Source organism: Theobroma cacao, chromosome 9 (assembly GCF_000208745.1).
Source record: "Theobroma cacao cultivar B97-61/B2 chromosome 9, Criollo_cocoa_genome_V2, whole genome shotgun sequence".
In the NCBI taxonomy this organism is placed as follows: Eukaryota; Viridiplantae; Streptophyta; class Magnoliopsida; order Malvales; family Malvaceae; genus Theobroma; species Theobroma cacao.
The window spans coordinates 13,763,537-13,787,248 of NC_030858.1; the positions used below are offsets into that span (position 1 = coordinate 13,763,537).

General features: G+C 33.8%; 1 protein-coding gene across 1 annotated transcript; it reads right to left on the reverse strand.

Annotated features, from left to right (window-relative positions):
• LOC18589289 (WD repeat-containing protein 75) lies at positions 13,587-23,280 on the reverse strand. Its single transcript, XM_018126959.1, has 16 exons — positions 23,044-23,280; positions 22,769-22,954; positions 21,943-22,122; positions 21,023-21,431; positions 20,499-20,617; positions 20,317-20,394; positions 19,759-19,899; positions 19,516-19,560; positions 19,257-19,423; positions 18,830-18,908; positions 18,657-18,742; positions 18,128-18,257; positions 17,348-17,480; positions 15,913-16,064; positions 14,680-14,878; positions 13,587-14,241 (listed from the first exon to the last, which is right to left on the reverse strand). The coding sequence occupies exons 1-16, from the start codon at positions 23,161-23,163 to the stop codon at positions 14,027-14,029; spliced, it is 2,439 nt and encodes an 812-aa protein (XP_017982448.1). The 5' UTR covers positions 23,164-23,280; the 3' UTR covers positions 13,587-14,026.

The window sequence follows — 23,712 nt, forward strand, 5'->3', positions numbered from 1 at the left end:
AAATTAATCTAACAACTTTCTCTCTCCTAACCCATTTTGATCAGCCAACAATTCATCATAAAAACATGTAATTTAAGCATGGAAAATAAGGAGAAATGCTTAAGGAAAATAGATTTCAAGCTTAAGTTGAAAAATCTTACCTTTTTCACTTGTTTTCCTTGATTTTTCACACTTTTTCTCTTGAAATTCCTCACCTAGGGTTTGTTGTTCCTCTCTTTCTCTCTCTTCCTTGCTTGGCTGAATATTTGGAGAGTAATGGGCTGATTTGTGCTGATTTTTAGTTAAATAATAAAATATCCTAGGCTTGACACATGACATTTTCTTATTGGTCCATTTTTAAAATTTTAAAAATTTAAACATTTTATCTCCACCACATGATTAGTCAAGGGTCAAAGATGAAGATAAAGGAAGACCATGTGCTGAAAAAAATGTCTTGATGGTGGAAAATTACAATTTTGCCCCTGGGGTGGCAAAATTACCATTTTACCTTTTTACTCCAAATTATACCGAAATTAAAATTTTTCACTTCTAAACCTCAAATCATACTCCAATAAGTCAAATGGGGTCAAAAAAATCTTTTCTAAAATTTTCATTTCGTCCCCAAGTGCCAAATGACCATTTTGCCCCTGGATAGTGAAGATTCCGATTTGACTCCAAATTGATCCTCAAACTCCGAATTACCATTTTGAGTCATCCTTGGACTATGACAATCTTAATCTCACCTTAAAATTCCTATTTGATCTAGTTCGAGGATTAAATCAACTTTATTGTACCTTTAGGTACAATACCAACTTTTGTAAATTTTTCGGGACTCTCCTAGCATACAATCATGCTATCATCACATGTACATCATGAATAGTATTTTATAAGGTCGGGCTTTACAGCACTACCCCCCTGAAAATAAAATTTTGACCTCAAAATTTCACTTACCGGATTTGAAGAAAAGATGTGGATATTGGTTTCTCATCTAGCCCTCGGCTTCCCACGTCATCTCCTCCATTCGAGCATTCTTACACAATACTTTCACCATTGGAATGCTCTTGTCCCTTAGCACTCGATCCTTTCGATCTAGAATACGTACAGGTTGCACCTCGAACTTCAAATCCTCATGCAACGCAATGGGAGGTGTCTCTAAAATATGAAAGGGATCGGGAACATACTTTTTCAACATCGAGACGTGGAAGACATTATGAATCCGATCTAAATCTAGGGGTAATTCAAGTCTTTAAGCCACTGGCCCAATCCTTTCAATGATACGAAAGGGTCCAATGTATCTTGGATTGAGCTTTCCCCTCTTCGTGAATCGAATCACACCTTTCATCATCCAATAAATACCGCAAATTATCACAATAGTATAATCAAATAAGATTTAATACTTGGAATTTTCAAATTATTACCTTTCTAAGGAGAAACCTTAAGAAAAACTTTATCATCGACTTCAAACTCCAAATCTTTCTTTCGTTTATCCGAATAATTCTTCTACCTATCTTGAGCTGTCTTTAACCGCTCTCGGATAACCTTGACCTTATCATTTGTCAGATCAATCAATTCCACATTCACCAATTTCCTCTCACCTACTTCATCCCAACAAAGCAGAGTTCGGCACTTCCTTCCATACAAAGCCTCGTATGGTGCCATCCCAATACTAGACTGAAATCTGTTATTATACGCGAACTCCACCAATGGCAAGTGTCTATCCCAACTCCTAATAAAGTCAATGACACAAGCCCGTAACATATCCTCTAAGGTCTGAATAGTTCTCTCATATTGACCATCTGTCTGCGGATGAAAGGCAGTACTAAATCTCAATTTAGTTCCAAGAGCTTCTTGAAATTTTGACCAAAATCGAGAAGTAAACCGATGGTCTCGATCTGACATAATAAAAACTGGAACTCCATACAATCTCACAACCTCATCTATATAAAGTCTTGCCAGCCTCTTAATAGAATATGTACTATGGATAGCCAAGAAATGGGCGAACTTAGTCAATCTATCCACAATCACCCAAATAGTATCCTTCCCACTTTGTGTCCGTGGCAAACCCAATACAAAGTCCATAGTCACGTGTTCCCACTTCCATTCAGGAATCGATAAAGGTTGAAGAGTACCTGACAGTTTTTTATGCTCCGCCTTAATCTGTTGGCATGTGAGACATTTCGCTACAAACTCTGCTATGTCTCGTTTCATACCCGGCCACCAATAACTTTCTTTAATAGTCCAATACATCTTAGTGCTTCCGGGATGTAAAGCGTAGGCGGAAGAATGAGCTTCCTCCAAAATAGCTCGTCTCAACTGATCATCCTTAGGGACACAAATTCGGTCTCTAAGCATCAAAGTACCATCATCGCTGAGTCTAAACTCACTAGTTTCTCCATCTTGCAGCTTTTGAACTTCCCGTTTCAACCAATCATCAGATTTCTACAATTCTTTGATCTGATTCAACAATGAAGGTCTCATGACGAAACTAGCAAGTAGGGTTCCATCCTCACCATTATTCAACTAGATCCCTAGAGATTTCATCTCAAGTAACATCGAAAAATAAGAACTCCGAAGTGTTGCTAACGACGATGAGGATTTACGACTTAAGGCATCCGTTATCACATTTGCTTTTCCCGGATGATAATCAATCACTAAGTCATAATCCTTAATCAACTCCAACCATCGTCTTTGTCTCAAGTTAAGCTCTTTCTGGGTGAGCAAATACTTCAAACTCTTATGATCAGTAAAAATCCGACAACGCTCACCATATAAATAATGTCTCCAAATCTTCAATGCGAAGACTACTGCTGCTAACTCAAAGTCATGAGTAGGGTAATTCGTCTCATGCTTTTTCAACTGCCGGGAAGCGTAAGCTATTACTTTCTCATCCTGCATCAACACACACCCTAATCCCAACTTAGATGCATCACTGTATACCACAAATTCTTTTCCACTAACAAGAAGTGTTAAAACGAGAGCGGAGGTTAACCGCTTTTTTAGCTCCTGAAATCGATTCTCACAAACATCATCCCACTCATACTTAACTCCTTTACGAGTCAAACGAGTCAGAGGAGCCGCTATCAAAGAAAATCCCTGAACAAATCTCCGATAATAACTGGCTAAACCAAGGAAACTACGAATCTCAGTTACCGTTCTCGGTTACTCCCATTGCAAGATTGCCTCAATCTTCTTGGGATCGACATAAATTCCAGCTCCGGACACCACATGTACCAAGAAAACCACTTCTTTCAACCAGAATCCACATTTAGAGAACTTGGCATAGAGTTGCCTCTCTCGCAAAGTTTGCAACACAATGCGTAAATGGACAACATGTACATCATCATTCTTCGAATAAACCAGGATGTCATCTATGAATACTATCACAAACTTATCCAAGTATGGATGGAACACCCTGTTCATAAGATCCATAAAAACTGTTGGGGCATTAGTCAAACCAAACGACATCACCAGAAACTCATAATGCCTATAACGCGTTCTGAAGGCAGTCTTGGGTACATCCTGCTCCTTAATCCTCAACTGATAGTACCCAAATCTCAAATCAATCTTAGAGAATACCATAGTACCTTGTAATTGATCAAAAAGATCATCTATCCGGGGTAAAGGGTATTTATTCTTGATGGTCATTCGGTTCAGCTGACGGTAATCGATACACAATCGAAGAGTGCCATCCTTCTTCTTTACAAATAGGACTGGTGCTCCCCAAGGAGAAATGCTAGGGCAAATGAAACCTTTATCCACCAAATCTTGCAAGTGGACTTTCAATTCCTTCAACTCTGCCGGAGCCATTCTATATGGAGGAATAGAAATAGGTGCGGTACCCGGAAGTAAATCAATAGGGAACTCAATCTCTCGATCAGGAGGTAGTCCCGGTAAATTATCAGAAAATACATCAGGAAACTCACTTACTATTGGGACATTCTCTAACTTAGGTTCCCCCTTTGACGTATCAATCACGTATGCCAAATAAGTCGGATACCCTTTTTGCACTAATTTCGAAGCTTTGATGGCTGAGATTACACAAGATGGTAATATTCGACGTTCCCCTACAAACACAATCTCTGCTCCCTCTGAATTTCGAAGAACAACTTCTTTTCGAAAATAATCCACGTTCGCCCGATGTGCAGTTAACCAGTCCATACCTAATATTAAATCAAAATCCAAGATCTCTAGAGGAATTAAGTCACCCCTAAATTCTTTCTCACCTACCTTTACCCCACAGTCTCTATAACAAGTATTTCTAATCAACTGTTCTCCTAGAGGGGTATGCATTACAATTTCTCCCTCTAATGGTGACAGGTTTTTATCAATAATTGATGCAAATGTCGTACTCACATAAGATCTATCTGAGCCAGAATCTATCAAAACATAAGCATCTTTATCAAATAAAGATATAATACCTGTCACTGCTCCAAGTCAGACCCGTGCCTCATCTTCCGTCACAGCGAAAACTCTTGTCGAAGTACGAGTCTGTGGTCTCGAAACTGAATGCGACGGGGTATTACTTTCCACATCGGATCATATGGCTACTCCCTCTCTTGGTGGTAACCTAGAAGAATCTCTCCTCTACATATCAGTGCGAGCTGGTGGAGATGATGCAGCTACAGTGGCTCATCCTAACCGTGGGCAATTACTCCTAACATGACCCGTCTGTCCACATTGGAAACATCTTGTTGGCCCTCTACATAGCCCACTATGATAATTCTCACAATTTCTGCATCTGTTAGAACCTCCAAAGCTTTTCCAAGAACCAGTCATAGCAGATCTGCTAAACCTCGAAGGTCTTTGTTGTGATGGTGGAAATGGAGGTCGAGGAGATCTCACGAAAATAGAAGTAGTGCTTCCTGAAGTCGCTGAGTCCTTGCCTCTTTTTACTAGCTGACTAGAAGACATACCAGGATTCCTCCTTTTTGCAAACTCAATCTGAATCCTCCTATTCTCAGTCGCGAGCTTCTCAGCCCGTAAAGCCATCTGTACGACCTCCTTATGTGGCTCCCTACCAGTCACTGTCATCCGCTCTCTAATCTCATTACGGAGCCCTTCCTCGAAATAACTGGCCTGATCCTGCTTAGATTTCACCAGATCTGGCACATATAACATCAACTCGTTAAAACGAGTCTCGTACTCCTCTACAGTTAGATTCCCCTGTTTCAAACTCAGAAATTCTCTCTTCTTTTCTTTCTGATGAAAATAAGTGAAATACTGACCATCGAATTCCTTGAAAAAATCGGACCATGTTTGAGGAATAGTGGAACGGGACTTCACCGAATTCCACCAGGTACGAGCCCTCTTTTCTAATAATCTCGTAGCCATCATCAGCTTCATGTCGTCATCTAATCCCATATCAGATAGAGTCTCTTAAACCTGATTAATCTAGTCATTTACCAATGTGGCATCCAACTCACCCGCGAAAGACACACAATCGAGCTGTCTAGCCTCCTTTAGCTTCTTAGAAATGGATACATCATGTACTGGTGGTGGAACTAAAAGAGTAGCTGGAGGCACTATAGGTGGAACTTGACCAGTCTGAGCTTGACCAGCCATTGCGGTAAAGAAAGCTGCCAATGCTTGTGCTTCCTCGGTAGGCATGGCGGGAATACTAATAGGTGGCTGAAGAGGTGGAGGATGTGGAGGACTCTCGGCCTACTCAGCAGCAGGTGCTGCCCGAATGGTGGATGCAGCTGATTCCTCCTCTACTGTATTTGGCTGATGACGTTGGGAACGACCTCTTCCCCTCTCAACTGATCTAGTGAGAGGTGGGCGTCCGCGTCGAGGAGGCATTATAATCTATAAAAGAATACGAGCAAGTTTAGGTAACCTTAGGCTCTATATGCAAATGCATGCATTCTATTTAACCTAACCTAACCTAACTTAATCTGGGGCCACACTGATATTGTAAATTTTTAAAATAACTTTAAAACAAAAAATTTTGATCTTTAAAACCAATGGCTCTGATACCAATCGAATTGTCACGACCCGGTACTCCCCTCGAGCCCATGACAACAGTCGCGGTGTCCCAGTAGACACTCATTGCCCGAAATGTCAACCCGAAACCTTGCAAGGCTTTACTATCAGTTTCTCATTTCCCTTGTGAGCAACCATTGTCACATATCGTGTTCTAAAAGATTTTAAACTGTTTCCAACTAAAAATAAATAAAATATTAATTTTTGTCTCACAGGGGTATTTTGGTCATTTTTTCTCAAAATTTTTGAAACTGGCTAAAACGTAATATACAAGTACAAAACACATAATTCATATTCAAAATGAGTTTAAAAGTCTAAAATCTTCATTTAAAACGAAATTACGGTTATTTGAATATAATAAGAAAATAAAAAAATATTAAGTAAAATATTCTATTTTCTTATAAAACAATATTTATAGAGTTATACGTGAATAATTTTTATAGCATAAAAGCTAAATAAATTTATACATATTGAAATACAGTAAGCCAAAATATTTAATTTAATTTACAATAACAAAAGGGCCCCCGAATAAACAAATGTAAAGAGGACCGTGAACCTATGGTTTGGAAAATGCAGATCCAACGGTAGTCCTCGATGAGATTAGCTATCTACAGCCTATACTGAACCTGAAATGGGTGGAAAGGAAGGTGGTGAGATTATAAAATCTCAATGAGTAAACAGACATCATCATAAATATATAGAGTTGAGTACATGGGGACAATAAAATAAATCATCGTAAACTGGGTCACAGCATAAGAATACATTTCATTTAAAATATGTAAAGAAGCTTATGAATTTAATAAAAACTAGACTTGTGCCATAAATCCATTCTCAAGGACACCTTGGCCTAGGCATCCTACCGAGACCGCCAAGGCTATTAAAATTCACATTTCTCATAAATCATGTTTTTGTTTTGAAAACATAGTCGTTCCTTGGCGTTAGCTGAGTTCTCTCTCACGTGGTGGTTTAGCGTGAAGTGAACTCTAAACTTTACCCTAGGAGATACCCTACGCGCCTCTCCGTTCAATGTAAGAATATAATGGGGTTTACTGTGCCCCTCTAAAAGGTTGGTCCACAGAAACCCCCTACTGCAGTGATTAATTAATATATATAATCCACCATACAATAAAACTCAATAACATGATATGGCAATTTTTTAATTCACAGTCTTTCAAGGCCATCAAATAATTCGCATTTCAATACAATTGCCAACTAGCCAATCATGCCCAATTTATCATAAGCCAATCAATTTAAATAATCAAATTGCCACAATTAACAGTCTCCGTGTACTCTATTTTTCAAAATCACTATTAATTTCAAAACAATTTATAATTTAATTTCATTGAAACACATTTATTCATAAAACATGAAGATTTACCTTTTTAAATTTTTTTTTCCATAGAATTCATGAAATCATCTAAAAACCACCCTAGATAATTAAAATGACAGTAAGTTTACTCACAATGTCTCGAATACAGACTTTCGACGCACTCTGTCTACTGATCCTCAAATGCAATTTTCTTACCTTTATCGGAGGACTCACCACCTTGACACAGTACAAAATGGAGAAGTTCACTACATTGGTACTAAATTGAAATTAAACTAATTTATACTATTAATGCATAATATGGAATGCAAAAATGCACTGGTAACTATCTAAACTCGATATTGGCCTAATTCGTCTTATCACCCGATTAAATTACTAACGCGTCCAATTTAATCTCAAATTAATTTTTCAGTTTCTATACCTCAATTGCACCCAAATTGACTTAATGTCTCTCAGTGTGGTGCAAATTATCAGTCTCAATAGCAAATTATGAAAATACCCCTAATGGGTAAAAATTCATATTTTTGCTTCGAAAATTTCCATTATTTTTCTAGGCTCATAATTCATCATTTCTTAACCAATTATCCTAGAATAAAAATCAAACTCATTCTCACTCATACATGGTAAATTCGGCCATTAATGGTTATGGGAGAAAATAAATTCTTTTCTTGTTGTTTTGTTTCTAAATATGCTAAACTAACTAAAAACACTAACATAACTTAAAATCAAATTAATCTAACAACTTTCTCTCTCCTAACCCATTTTGATCAGCCAACAATTCATCATAAAAACATGTAATTTAAGCATGGAAAATAAGGAGAAATGCTTAAGGAAAATAGATTTCAAGCTTAAGTTGAAAAATCCTACCTTTTTCACTTGTTTTCCTTGATTTTCCACACTTTTTCTTTTGAAATTCCTCACCTAGGGTTTGTTGTTCCTCTCTTTCTCTCTCTTCCTTGCTTGGCCGAATATTTGGAGAGTAATGGGCTGATTTATGCTGATTTTTNAGTCAAGGGTCAAAGATGAAGATAAAGGAAGACCATGTGCTGGAAAAAATGTCCTGATGGTGGAAAATTACAATTTTGCCCCTGGGGTGGCAAAATTACCATTTTACCCTTTTACTCCAAATTATACCGAAATTAAAATTTTTCACTTCTAAACCTCAAATCATACTCCAGTAAGTCAAATTATACTCCAATAAGTCAAATGAGGTCAAAAAAATCTTTTCTAAAATTCTCATTTTGTCCCTAGGTGGCCAATAACCATTTTGCCCCTAGATAGTGAAAATTTCGATTCGACTCCAAATTGATCCTCAAACTCCGAATTACCATTTTGAGTCATCCTTGGACTGTGACGATCTTAATCTCACCTTAAAATTCCTATTTGATCTAGTTCGAGGATTAAATCAACTTTGTTGTACCTCTAAGTACAATACCGATTTTTGTAAATTTTTCGGGACTCTCCTAGCATACAATCATGCTATCATCACATGTACGTCATGAATAGTATTTTATAAGGTCGGGCTTTACAATAACATTTCACGTAAAATGTATAAAAAGTGTCAAAATTAACTTAAAAACTTATAATGACTTAAAACGTAACAAAAGGTAATAATAACCTAATTATAATTTAACGTAAATAAGTCAGATGTACCATAAAGTTGAAATTAATTATCCTAAAATCTTAATGTAAATGTATTACGATAAAAGTAAAAAGTTATATCAAATATCATAAAATAGAAAAATCAAATATTTAGTATTTTTTAAACATTTTAAAGTAATTTGTATCCCTCAAACTAATTACTAATAATTCTTACACAAACTTTCAAAAAAAATTCTTACACAAAAATTATATTCTCCTCCCTTCTTCCACCACTCTACCTCAAATTTCATGCAATTAAATAAAATATTAATGTTAAAAAATATTTTTAAATTTTAACGTAAACGTGTGAGAATAAAGATAAAATAGCAAAATGTTTAAAGAGTTGCGTAATCAACTTAAAAATAAATTATAATGATTTAAACTGCAAGGAAAGGTAACAATGAAAATAATTTGATTACAGTATAACATAAATAAGTAAGATATACCATAAAATTGAAATTAGTCTTTAAAAAAGCTTAACGTAAAATTCCTACACTAAAAATGTAATTTCACGCGTTTAACTAAAATGTTAATGTTAAAAGTTAAATTTTTTTAAAAAAAATTCTAACATAAATGCATGAGAATAGGGATAAAAATACATAACATCTAATGTAAAATGAGTAAAAAGTATTGTAATCAAGTTAAAATAAATTATAATGATTTTAAAGGTAATTGACGGTAACAATAAGCATTATCTAATAACAATTTAACGTAAATAAATAAGATGCAATAGAAAGTTGAAATTAATTTTTTTAAAAATCTTAACGTAAATGTATAATAAAGGTAAAAAGTTATATCGTTTATTGTAAAATAAAAAACCTAGTATTTAGTTTTTTAAACAATTTTAAAGTAATTTGTATCCCTCAAGTTAACTATAAAAAAATCTTACAAAAAAATATAATTTCATATAATTAAATATAATGTAAATGTTAATGTTTTTTTAATTTTTAACATAAACGTGCAAGGATGAGGATAAAATACTTAACAATTAACATAAAATAGGTATGTAAAGTAGTTTCGTAATCATTTAAAATAAATTATCATGATTATAAACATTGCAAACTTATAATAAATGTGTGAAAATAGGATAAAAATATGTAACATCTAATCTAAAATGTGTAAAAATGTTGTAATCAATTTAAAAATATATTATAATAATTATAAACGTAAATGGAGGTTAAGAATAAACATAATTCGATAACAATTTAACATAAACACAGATGCGGTGTTTCAACACTCAATCTGTAAAGCCACTAGATGTAAGGTTATTTGGTGTCATGAAGGTTTTTGGATAAATGGATTTGTAGCAAATTTGGGTTTGTGTTCTTCTTATAGAGGAGAATTGTGGAGAGTTTTCTATGGGTTGAAATTGGTTTGGGAGTCAAGGATTCGCAAATTTTGGCTTCAAGTGGATTACAAGATGGTTGTAAATGCTATTTCAATGTCAGTTGTTCCTCCATGTGTTAATATGGACTTACTCACAACAATTCAGGAGATGTTACAAAGACAATTGGAGGTCAAAGTCACTCACATATATCATGAAGCCATATGGTTGCTGACTTCTTAGCCAATTTGGGATTCACTTCTGATGTTTCTTATATTGCTCATAATAATCCTCCAACAAGAGTTAGAAACTCATTATTGTATTGTATGATGGGAATATGTTTTCCCAAGATGATTCCAGCTTAATATTATAACTTCTCCATTGAAAAAAAAAAGATGTCAATGTAAATCTCAAAAAACCCTAAACTTTCATAAAATTTTAATATAGGTGTGAAGTACAATAATAAAAATAATAAATACAATACTTTTCATAAATAAAGAAAACTTAATTTAAAGATTAAATTAAAAAGAAATCTAACATATGTTAAAAATATAATGTGTAACACAAATTAAGTATGAAATGTAATAATTGCATTTAATTTTTAGATTTATGTCAATTGTGTCTTTTGAAAAGTATGAAATTATGGTGTTGGTATATACCCTTGAGCTAATTAGATTGGTCGAGAAATATATATTGTCATTTAATGCATACTTAATTGCATAAAATTATGGTGTTGGTATATGCCCTTGACCTAATTGGATTGGTTGAGGAATATATATTGTCATTTAATGCATTCTTAATCACATAACTATATGTCATAAAGGTTTTTCTTTATGTTAGTACAATAATAAGAAGTTATTAAGTATTAATTGGATGAAGCCCATGGAACATAAAGGCCTTGCAAAAGAATTATAAAGTTGTTACATTTATGAGATCTCTATGAATCAAAGTCATGTTCCTAAAATAGTTTTTGGTTATTGTATTATCAAGACAGGGCATTGAAAATACTTAAAAATAATTATATGTTAAGCTTCCTTAAGTAAGCAATCAATTTCATAGATTGAAGTATATGAGAAACTTGAGAATGGCATATGGGTGCTTGTTAGAGAACAAGTTCACTGAACGTGACCCTCTATAAGAACTCCATTAGGTATTTCACCCAAATGTTTATAGAATATATTCTCATATGATAGTCGTGCAACTAGTCCTCGGACTTGAGACACCCAGTCATCTTATATGGGGAATGATATACTTATTTCACCTTTACTGGTTTAAAGAAGATCAGATGCTTAAACAGGGTGTTTTTGGGTGTGCCATGAAACATGCAACGATGGATGAGTTGTCAATAAAGGACTCAGCACCCCAAGTGATATGAAGGAATGTATCACACTTGTTCTCAATTTTAGATTAACTTATATAAAGTCTTTGGCCAAAGCATATTATGACATATTTAGGATATTTGATGAAAGGATCATATTGCACTGAGAGGCTTATAACTGAAGGACTTTGTGAAATTTTTTAATTGACCCTCTAATATTTGGATGGTCATAATGTGTTGCTAGATACAACTTATGAGCTATAAATATAAATCAATTATTAAATTGATATTTGATCATGATATATATTTATTGCCAACATGTTAAAAACCTAATGGGTCACACACATTAAGTGACATGATTAAGATTAAATAAGGATAATTAATTAAGTTGAACTTAATTGAAATAGACTAAAATAAAGTGAAAAAATTAATTAAGTTCACAATGACTTAATTGAATAAAAATACAAATGTTGTATCTAAGGTTACAACTTAGTTTGGCTACATAAATATGTTATGTTAGCCAACTAAATCTCAAAGCTTTAAGCTACTTCTCAGCCGATTCATAAAAATAAGAAAAGAAAAATAAGTTTTCTTTGTCTAATAAAATAAGATTCGGCTAGGATTTTTGGTCTTCTGGTTTTTTTTTTAAAAAAACATAACTTGTTAATACAAGTAAAATAAATCTTACCTTTGAGAAAGTCTTATTTAGTTACTGTGTGGATTACTGTTAGAAGCCAAACACTTGAGTGACTGAAAATTTAACAAATCTTAAAAGTGAAGAAGCAAAGATTTCCACTACAAGATTTCAAACTGTCTCATTCTTTTTTCAAGTTTCTTGCTTCATCAAAAGCTTTTTGGATTTACGATATTAAAGCAAAGTATATAATGCTTAAACTTATAAGTATTCATAACTAATCTAAAATTTCATGAAAAACACAAACAATTGATCTCGAGGGATTTGGCTATTTCTTTAATTAAATGTATATTTTATTTTTTCGTTGTGTTATGCTTTTAATTTATTAATTAATTTCATGTATGAGTATGAGGTCAAATCCTAGCATATTGTTGGTAAAATAATTTTGTGCATAAACAAATAAAGCTAATAGCATTTAAAAAAAATTCAACTTCTTAAACTTAGAGAAATATTATTTTTTTTAAAATCAAAATAAATATAATAAAAATATTTAATTTATTTGTTATAATAAAAATATTTAATTTATTTGTTTTAAATTTTCAAATATGATATATTTACATGTAAATAACTTTTACTTTAAAAAATTAAATTACTATTATTCAATTATTTTTGTTAAAATATTTATTATTTTCATTCACCTCTATCATTTGTTATTATGTTGTTCAAGTCAATCTTTATTATTTAAAATAATTTATGCTATAAAGTATAATAATTTTAATTACTATGATTGTTGTAGTATAATTTGATATGAATGACAAATGATAATTAATCATAAAATCTTATTTGACTTACAATAAAAGTAAAAAACTTAATTGAACACAATAAAAAACAAAAATTTATTTGAAATTTTTTGAATAATTAAAGAATTTTTAAAATATAATTTATTTTAATTTTCAAGTTTACTTATTAATTGGTTTAATTATTTTCCTTATATTTTAAACTCTTATGAGACATTGATATAGTATCGTGACAAACACTTGGCATGAACATGATCACTTCACGGAATAACTTATTCCAAGATTCAAATTTCAATATTGTCCAGGTGTGAGGGGAGATACGAGGTGTCGCTCCGGCATCGAAAAGATTGCCAAACGACCAATCCTGCGATCGTCAGAAGCATCAGTAGAGGCTTGGCGACAGTTAAATATCCATGATACTAGCACTTTGGAGAACCCCTCGCTCTTTCCTCACTTCCTCTGTAACAATACTGTTTTATTACGAAAATAGACGATTACTCTTGCCTCTTGCACCATTAACACTTTCATTCAGGAAAATCTTAACCTCATTCAACAAACAAACGCAAATCAAGCCAAAAAAGAGATAATGAAACATTTTAGCATCACACTGATTACCTCAAATTTTTTTTTTTTTTGGGTAGATGTTTTCTTAATTTACATAATGAAACATAATCCTTTTCTATTTCATAAATCTCAATATACCCATCCTAAAATTTGAACTCAAAGACCTCTAAAATGAGTTTTGCACAAGTATGAAAATCAATGAACATATGATCCCTATTCAGGTTACAAAATTTCGACATCAATTCTGACCTTATAAGCTTGTTGGTACTCACCTCAAGCCTGCCTCTGAGCTCATCTTACTTCATCAACCAGACAGCTTCCTTCATTGGTGATGTTTCAGAAAAAAGAATGGACAGGTTCTCTTGAACGCAAAAAAGTGGCAGAGAGAACATTTGCATCTAACATCACCCAAAAAGGCTGGCATAGAAACACCTGTATGTATCTAAACAGCCATCTAGAGTTACTCCACAGCAGCTGTCCTCTTTTCCAATAATGATTCAAGGAAACCCGAACACAATTTGGTGAGTGGTGGCAAATTATGAGATGGTCCTGTGAATATGGATTCCCATGGTCTCGCTGATGGAAACGATGGAACCCAAGAAGTCTGGGTTCTCTTCGTGTCAAACTCTAGTAGCTCACCATAGATGGATGCATACCCAAACTGCCCTGCTTGTCCTGTCATAGGAGAGGCAAAGAATCGGGAAAAAGATGACAATAGAATTAGTCATGAGATAAAATCATTGCTGCAAAAACTTATCATCATTAACTTAAATTCATGTGTTTTTTTTTTTTTATCATAATAAGAAGAGCCCTACTTAGATCAGAATCCTAAAAGGACAGAATCATACACAAGTTCTCAACCTGCATGTGATATGTTTATACTTCACAATCTCAGCTAAACACAGCGTAAATCTATCATTTCATGGGATAAATAAAACAGGATAACAAGAGCACCTGACAAATTGAAGCATCTCATAGAAAAGCTACATTTGCTTTGCCCATTAATAGTGATGATAGTGCGATAGTGCGATAGTGCGATAGTGCAATAGTGAAGAACAGCATGAATTTCATTTCGATATAAATGAGGTTAAAACTATTATAAGGAAGACTCACCTTTCTGTTCAAGGGCAGCGAGACCTTCCCTTCGGCTCATGCTAACCTCATGGACATCTTTGCTGTATGGGTCAAAGAGAACATATTCATGATCACCATTCATGTATGCAAGCATCACCTGAGGTGTTTTACCATCTATACTGATTTCTTCAACAGAAGATGGATTTACTTGAAGAAAACCAAGAGCCCCTCCCTTGGCCTGCAAAAAGCAAATAGAGTATACACATAATTCTGCCCCTATTATCCTGAACTATGATTGACAAGTATGCTAATATTGGAGCAGAATACAGTAACACTAAAGATATAGTTAACAATGGTATGGGATTTCATGCAACAAGATTTCAGCTTCTATATAAATATATAGAGTATAGACACATACGCACACAAATCATCATCAAAAGAATTTCGGTGGTATATGCACTTAAAATTACTTATAAGTCAATTGTTAGGAGAGAAATGGGTGAAAAGTACAACATTAGCACTCTCTCTCTCTCTCTCTCTATATATATATATACATATAATATTATATTATATCCATCTATCTATCTATATATATTATTGTCCTTTCAAGGCAACAATAAAAGGTTGTGTTTCTCTATTGCTTCTTTTTAAAAAATTACGAGGATCTCCAACCTCCTCTCCATGTTTGCACTGTCACCCCTATATAAATAGACAACATGAAACTCAGAATGCAAAACCTTATAGGGGCAGAGCAAATTTCCATTATCATAGGGAAGTGGTACTGAATGCTTATCACCAGCTAGAACTCAAAATAACTGTTTCAAAGGTTGCTTATGCAAACAACAGAAAATCTTAAGACAACCACAATTGATCCGTGGTGCTCCAAGAGAATGATATTATAACTGTTTTCACTTGATATTTCACAGATCACATTAAAGTTTTCCATTTGGGTTGGCAGATGATAAAAATCATATCGTTACAAGTAAAATACAAAGAACCCAATAACCAATTGAAATTTTGTTCTTCAGTATATAATGTTGTAGCAATATAATTGTCCATATACTTGAACAAAAGAAAATTTTAAAAAAACCTTCTAAATTCTAATAAATAATGTTTAAGTTACTAGAACTGCCTGACCGCAGGTATTTGTCCAAGAAAAAAGTCACAATTCTTAATAAATTTGATCTTGGGCATATTTGTTTATCCATCTTCATCACAAGCTAAGTTTTGCTCTTCATTCCAATGATAATTAGAAACGGATTGAGATCATACCTTCCTCACAGACCAGATTGCAGTAGGAACAGGATCAGTTACATTGTATAAGAATATTACACCATCCCTTTCTTCAAAAGTTGTTTCATTAGATGATTCAGGAAGAAGGGCCAGAGCAGCAAAATAAGATAAATCAACTGCAGAAGCTACAGCTGCAAAATACAAGAACATAAAAATTTAACAATGCCAGATACAGCAACCAAAGTAAAAACACATTTTGACTTGACACATGTCATATGCATAAAATTAAGCATGCCATAACCCATGCGAGTACAGTAGCACAGGGCATAAAATAAGGCAAGCAGTTTCCAACACTACAAATCAATAACTTCAACTACTCACGAAATCCACTAAATTTTACAAATTGGAATGTCACAGACCAGTTTTGACTTATGCCATCTTGGAGAAAGGATTCATCGAATATGATAAATCCCAAATAAAAAGAGAACAGCAATTATATTTTTATATTTGTTTGCATAATTTACATAAATTGTCTTTTTCACTAATAGTGAGTTAATGTTCTAGCTACTTTAAATTAAGATTAACAGCACAGGGTTTGTTGAATACCCGAAAATTCGCAGTTCAGACATTTGTACTAACTTGCTGATGAATTTAACATGCATTATTCAGACTTCTCTAAGGTATTCAGCAATGTTGACCAGTGTTTCACAATTGTACAACTCAACAGGCTAAATCAGAAAAAATTATAATTAGCACAAGTGCCACTTAGAATGTATTCGATTACCATTAAAAATGAATATTTACAGTGGTTTAATATTTTCTATGCGTTTGATAACTCATTTTAAAAACTATTTTTAAATGGAAGATTTTCAATGAAAAAGAGTTGAAACTCTTAAATAGTTAAAAGCTACTTACTGTATTCAATCATTCTTATTTAAGGAAAAATTTGTCATTTAAATACATTAAACTTATATTCTTTCCTTTTTAACTATTTAGTTTTCCTCTTTAATTTTTATTAATGTAAAATACTTGTAAAAGATCAACAAAAAAAATCTATTTAATATTTAACTTTCAGAAGAATACCAAATATTTTTACAGTAGAGATTCAATACTTAATTTTTCAGAACTAAAAATTCATTACTTAATTTTTCAGTGTTCAATTTTTTCAGTTTACCAAATAGCACCTTATTTAGCAATCATCAAAACCTCGTCTTGTTATTCTATATCAAAATGACTTATATATCACAACAATCTACCTTAAGCTTCCAAAAAAAAGGCATACAACTTAAAGCAGGAGGATCTAACATTTATTGCTTTGATAATTGCATTTAGATATTAATTCTTTCCTTTTTATGGCTATAAATACTAATAGTAGTTATATTCAGAAAAATTTGAACATGGAACCTCTCCAGGCCTAAGAAGATCATTGATGTTTGCCAAAAATATCATCAGCTGAAAAGAAAAAGTGTTTCACCTTCTGTACGAAGCTTATATGACCAAGATAGTGATAACTTTGACATACTCCAAACAGACAGTTGTGGCTTTGAACCACGTGATGCAGCGACAAGATTATCTGACCTCCCAACAAATGATAGGGTAACAATTGGCTGTGGGACAAAAAAAAAAGTAGAAACAATTAACCTTAAACTAAAGATTTAAGCATACAAAATACATGAATGCATTAGCAAAGACAGAAGGCCATATTCTGTCAAATAGAGGAACTCCATTTTTCTTTTTATAGGGATAGAGAAACTCTATTTGTAAACAGCAAACAGACAAAAGGAGATGGCTCATGTTCCAACAGAGAAGGAAATTGAATTCCAAAATTTTGTTCCTTTAGCTTTCCATTCTTGTAGGCAATTTCAACCTATTATTCCCTTATTTAGTAAATACTCTTATACATAGGCTCCTGCCTGTACATTCTATCCTGGTCAGATCAAGAATGTGGTTACTTCTCCGTTTCCAGCAGACACATAATAACAAACAACAAATTAAAAATGTACAGAATCATTGAGACAAACCCTTGAGATAACTAAAGTCTAAAGTTGTTGGCAAAGACTAAGCTATGTTAAGCTTACAGACATTTATTTACTATAAGGAGGTGTCGAAGTGATCCACAAAAGGATCCAAAAAGGACCAAAGCATGATGGCTAGGCCATGCCTGTCACCCTGCATGTATATGCTAGTTGTTTATTAATATATGGTTTCCACAGCACAAATAGGGAAAGACAGATGGTACTAATAACATAATTACCGTGAGAGTTTCCCCAAGTACAGCCAAGAGAACATTCGTGTATGGGTTCCATAATGTAATAAGGGTTTCTGCTGCAACAGCAAGAACAGAACCATCAGCAGAAAATGCAGCAGCAGTCATCGGCTTTTTTCTGCAACAGGGGAGACAATAGTTTAGAATAACAGAGATTGATATCTTTTAATCCCCATGCTGCGTAGGGAAGATAATATATCAGATTTATACGTGTTGCAAACTACCATTCTGTCTCTCTCCATGCAGAAGGCATATCTCAACATGTCAAGTTCTAACATTTAAAAGTACCAAGTGAACACTGATTGATTAATTTGAAACACAAAATAAAATGTAGAACATGCCTCATTGAAATTAAGATGCCTTTAATGCAACAAAAAATCCTTGTAAAATCAATTTGTGCTCAAGTATATCATTCCATCTATGCAAGTTTTCTAATATATTAGTTAATCCATCTGTCTTGGGCATGTAATACCGGCCTCCATGGGACAAGAATTGCATGTAAATTTAGAAGTCATACTTATAAGAACCAATAGCATGGCAAATCCAGCTAGAATTCTGACGCATCTGATCATTCTGTGGACTCTCATTGCTGCATATCCAAACCTGATATATCAGAATAAACCAAAAGATAAGGTTAATTTCATTGGAAATAGAGCACAGAACTCCAAAAGCATGCTGATCCAAGATTACCTTGAAGTCACCTCCATAAGATGAACTAACCGCCATATCACCAGAAGGTTGGAATGCAACAGCAGAAATGCCCGCATCCCTATAAAATGTCAAGTATCATCATATATTCATTTCTACTTCTGATACATTAAAAGATAGTATATTCTAATCAACATGCAATTCAACTGCCACTCTTTAGCAGAAACAAATACATAAGTGAAAATCAGAGGGGAAAACAATCAAGAACATGTGCTTTTTGGACAAAAAAGAGGACAAGTTTATTGTCACCAGAAAAATTGAACTCCAAAAGCTTAAAGTTCCATCTTTTCATACATCATGGCAGTATGAAAGTAGAGCTAGCAATGAGGGCTATCATGCACAAAACAGTTCATCAGGCACTTCACATTTTCGATTTCTCAAGGGGAAGGGGGTGAATAAACCAGTTCACCTGTGTGGTTCATAAACAATGGTTGACAAGCTAAACTCCTTGTTTTGAGATCCTGATGCCCAAAACTTGAGGGAAACTAGACCACCTATGCCCTCTTCAGCAAGCTTCATTTCAGCAGTGCTCATCATAGAGCCATCAAGGGAGAGAGCCACTGCAGTCACTATTACCTGTAAAATTGGTCTCAAATGATATCAACTACGGTCAATAACACATCAAATTTATCAGAAGACATGTAATTGTAAAAGAAAACTCAATTTACCGTGACATCATCACCAGGTTGATGGTTTCTCTCACAAACTTGAACCTGAAAGGCAGCATAGTTAAGAAATTTTCAACTTCCACCTTATTCCAAAACTAGGAAGTACTGGTACAAAAATTTGTATTCCATGATAGGCAAAGCACATATGCAAAAAAAATCCGTATACAATTTGATTTGTCCCACTAACATCCATTAGGATAGATGTCCACTAAGATTTAAGCAACTGAATAATAATATGCTCACCTCAGAAATTCCACGATCATCAAATAGGCTGTAAAATTGTATGCAATAATTCTCTGTGCGTAAGGCAACCAACCCAGCAGTTTGATCAAAAGCAATCCCATTACCCAAGCCTTTATACATCTCAGGATAAGAGCATCGAGCCTGAAACATACAATACATACGATTAACTAAGTTGAATTAGCAGAAAATAGAAATACATATACCAAGGTGGACCAAATCAAAGGTCCCAGAACTAGGCATTGACAACTACTATCCACATATCCTATGAACTAACTTAGCAGCATATTTATGAACTACTTTTTAAGTTCACAACCATAAGGCGTAAGCAATTTTGTACATTTACACATTAGCATGGAAATGCATATCCATGGTGTCAACCGTCACCAAGCACAGTAAATCATTTATATGGGATCTATTAACATTATATAGAAAATTAATATCTGCAAATCATCCAGTTCATTGTATGGTCGTTTCAGTCAATCAGATACTTGATGATCACAACAACATAACTAGAAAGGAAAACGTTCGTGACATTGTGGTCATGCACATCAGAACAACCTTTATCCCCGAAATAGTCTTCAAAATTCCCATTGAAGGCATTTTCAGTAGATGAATTTGATTATCTGCACAAGATATCTGAAGACCCTCAGTTAGGACTTAGGACAATAACTACAACTACATAATACTCTCTTAAGGAACAAAAAGCAATAACACAACTGTAGACAACAATTTCTGCTTACAGAAGAAAGGGTAGGATCAAGAGAATCTACAAAATACAGCAGAGGAGATCCAATTCGTGGCAGAAATTTCTTCTTCCCTGTGTCTAGTTGCCAAACGACAAGCACTCCTTCCTTTCCACCTGAATACTTGAAAAAGTCAGTGTTATAAATAGAAAACTGACTTCAGTGAGTGTATGAACAAAAAGCTGGAGGAAAAAAATAGTGGAAGCGATTGATTTGAAGCACATTTCAGCCAATTAATTTAGCCAACAACCAAAAGTGTTAATAATGAAGTTAAAACATATACCCACTTTGTCTATTGCCAATGAAATTTGTAATTTATCATATGCAAGCACTAAACAAAATGCACAATGCCGCTAATCTAGGGTCCACAGAAAACAAAAATATATTCAGTTGGTGAACTACTACCAAAAACAAAAGGCCAATCCATTCTCATCCTCATGCCAGCATAATTGCAAGAAATCCCCAGAAACAGAAGTACACAAAAGTTCATGAGTTATACATGTATATCAATTTTCAGTTACCTGAATACAAATATGCGCCATCCGAAGAGAAAGAGAGGACATTGACTACAGTAGGGTGCCAGTGCCATGTAGAGCACGAATCAGCATCATCATTATCCCTCACGCCAGGTTTGTCTTCTTGAACATCTATTAACCTTTCATTCACTACTCTATTTCCTATAGCAAAAGTTCTATTGCCAAATCCCCTCCAAATTAAAATTCTCCCAGTCACATCCCCTGCAGCAACAATTCTCTGAGTTGGATGGAATGCAATGACAGTAATCTTCTTTGTATGATGTAGTGTTATCTTTGTGACTGCTGCATGCTCAGACCCTGGATCAGGAACCTTCCATACATGAAGCTTACACTTATTTTGGATGCCAAAAAATTTTCCTGAAGGACTAACAGTTAAAACCTCTGGCTTTTTTGTCTGTAGAAGAAAGAGACAAACATAGTATCATTCATCTAAATTATAATCCTTGAAAAAAAAAAAAGGGCAGAATCCCACTTTTTTAAATGACTCCAAACACGCTCTAAGCTCAAAACTCAAGTAAGCCAAAATCATCATAATAACAAATATAACTCTTTTTCAGGAGGGAAGCAAGGGAGTTTTCTCACAAGATTTTTATGCCATAGTCATAGTAAGAAATCACCGCATTAAGAAACATCTCTACTCTCTCCATTACTCAAGCATACTTAAACACCCCATGTTGAACAATTTTTTAATGTTCAGGCAAACATTCCTACCACCATATCAACATCCAGTCACTTTAATTAAGCTACAGCTATGTACAGCATTTCTCACAGCATTAATTTTATTAAGTCAAGGTCGCAAGGTCTATCTCTAGTTACTTAGTAAGGCAAATCACACCTGCTTTACATTTTCAAAAGCTATACTTACAAACAGAAAAGAAGATCTGTAGAAATCTTTTGGATTATACCTCTCCCAAAATTAATCTACCAACTAAACGAGATTTGCTTAAGTTACACTTCCGGATTTGTCTCCGCAAGCCTTTAGGCTTCTCTTTTGTTTCCTTTGTATCTTCAGCAGACACATATGCGAAAAGGTCTCGACGCTTTTCATTATTCTCAGCTGGAACGTCAAGGAAAGACGGAATCACCTACCATTAGAGATAAAATAATCAACACTCACTAAGAATTAAGTTAAGAAAAATAAGCAAAAATTTAAAATAAGAACAATAAAGGAAAAGAACAACTCTATGCACTCATTGCAAGCACAAAATAAATGTATAACTAATAAACAAAAAAAAATCTAGGATGTACTTATTTCAATCACACAGATCAATGCATGAACTTTTAAGCAAATTAGACTTGATTTGAGTAACCAGATTTTCTTCTTGTCATGGTTAGCCAATATCAATTCAATTTGTCATGTATGGTAATGAATAGTCCCCGTCACTATTAATACTCGTTAATAGCTTTTCATTATAAAGTAACTCAGTCCAATAAAAATAGAAAAAATGTCACAACAGAACATCTTCAACAGAATTAGCCTGGATCTTAAATAAGTTTTGAAAATTGTAATATAATAGCACAACTACCAGTTATAATGAGCTTATAATAATCAATAAATAAAACTTTTTTCATTATTACTTTTACTACTCTGACTTTTCTTTTTCTCAAAAGCAACATAATAGATTAAAAATAAGGAAACAGCTAAACTGTAACCCGCATTCAAACATTTTTTATCAACAAAAATTTAAAAATTTTAATTCCGAAGTATTGAAACAAATGTTAAATGCTGACCATGGAGAAAATTGGCATTCGAATATCGACAGTCTTCATTAACTCAGGCACCGAAAAATCCCAATAACGAATGGTACCATCAAGCGAGGCGGTCCAACAATAACACAAAACCTTGGCGGCTGGATTCGACGCTGGCACCACGATGACCGAGGTGACGAGCGCCGTGTGACCCTCAAGTGAGGTTATCTACGCCCAACCAAAAAACAAAAAAGAATATTGAAATTTCAGAAGATGAAGCGAAGAAGAAACAAAAAACAAAAAGAAAAAGAAAAAACCTGCAAGCCGGTGGCGGTGCTGAAGATGGAGACGGTGTTGGCGGTGCAGACGAGGAGTTTCCTTGCGTCGTTAGAGAAAGCAGGAGCTGAAGACACGAAGCTTCGACCACCTCTTATCATTGTTTTTCTGTGAGAGGAACTTTCTTGTCTGAGAGGAAAAGAATGTTAGTCTGCGGTCGTCGGCTCTGCTTGCTCCTCCGCGAAGCCCTAGCTAAAACCCCATTTTAATGTTTTTCTTCTTTCATGGTTCGGATAGGTTTTTCTAGTGCTGAGCTGGCACTTTCATGTATGAACAACTGTTTCTCCTAAATAAAAAAAAAAAGAACTCCTAAACAATTTTAAAAAATGCAAATTATTTTTTATTCGTTTATTATATTAAATTAAATTTTTATATTTTTATTTTTAATCAAATAAATCATTATACTTTTATTTTGAATTAAATTAACTCTTACAATTAAAGATTAATATAATCAAAACATCTCTTATCATTTTATATTATGTGACGCTAACGTGACATATTGAAATGATATAATTAATGATAATATAATATACTAACATATTATAATTGATAATAATATAGCATGTTATGTGATATTTTTTACCCTCTACATCAATACCACATCATGCCATGTGGATATAAAATGACAAGTAGTATTTTAATTAATGAAA

Coding starts and splice junctions, on each gene's coding strand:
- LOC18589289 (XM_018126959.1), bottom strand. CDS start 23,163: ATGATAAGAGGTGGTCGAAGCTTCGTGTCTTCAGCTCCTGCTTTCTCT. Junction 22,955..23,043: donor GCACCGCCACCGGCTTGCAG/GTTTTTTCTTTT, acceptor GGTTGGGCGTAG/ATAACCTCACTTGAGGGTCA. Junction 17,481..18,127: donor TACTTGGGGAAACTCTCACG/GTAATTATGTTA, acceptor TTTGTCCCACAG/CCAATTGTTACCCTATCATT.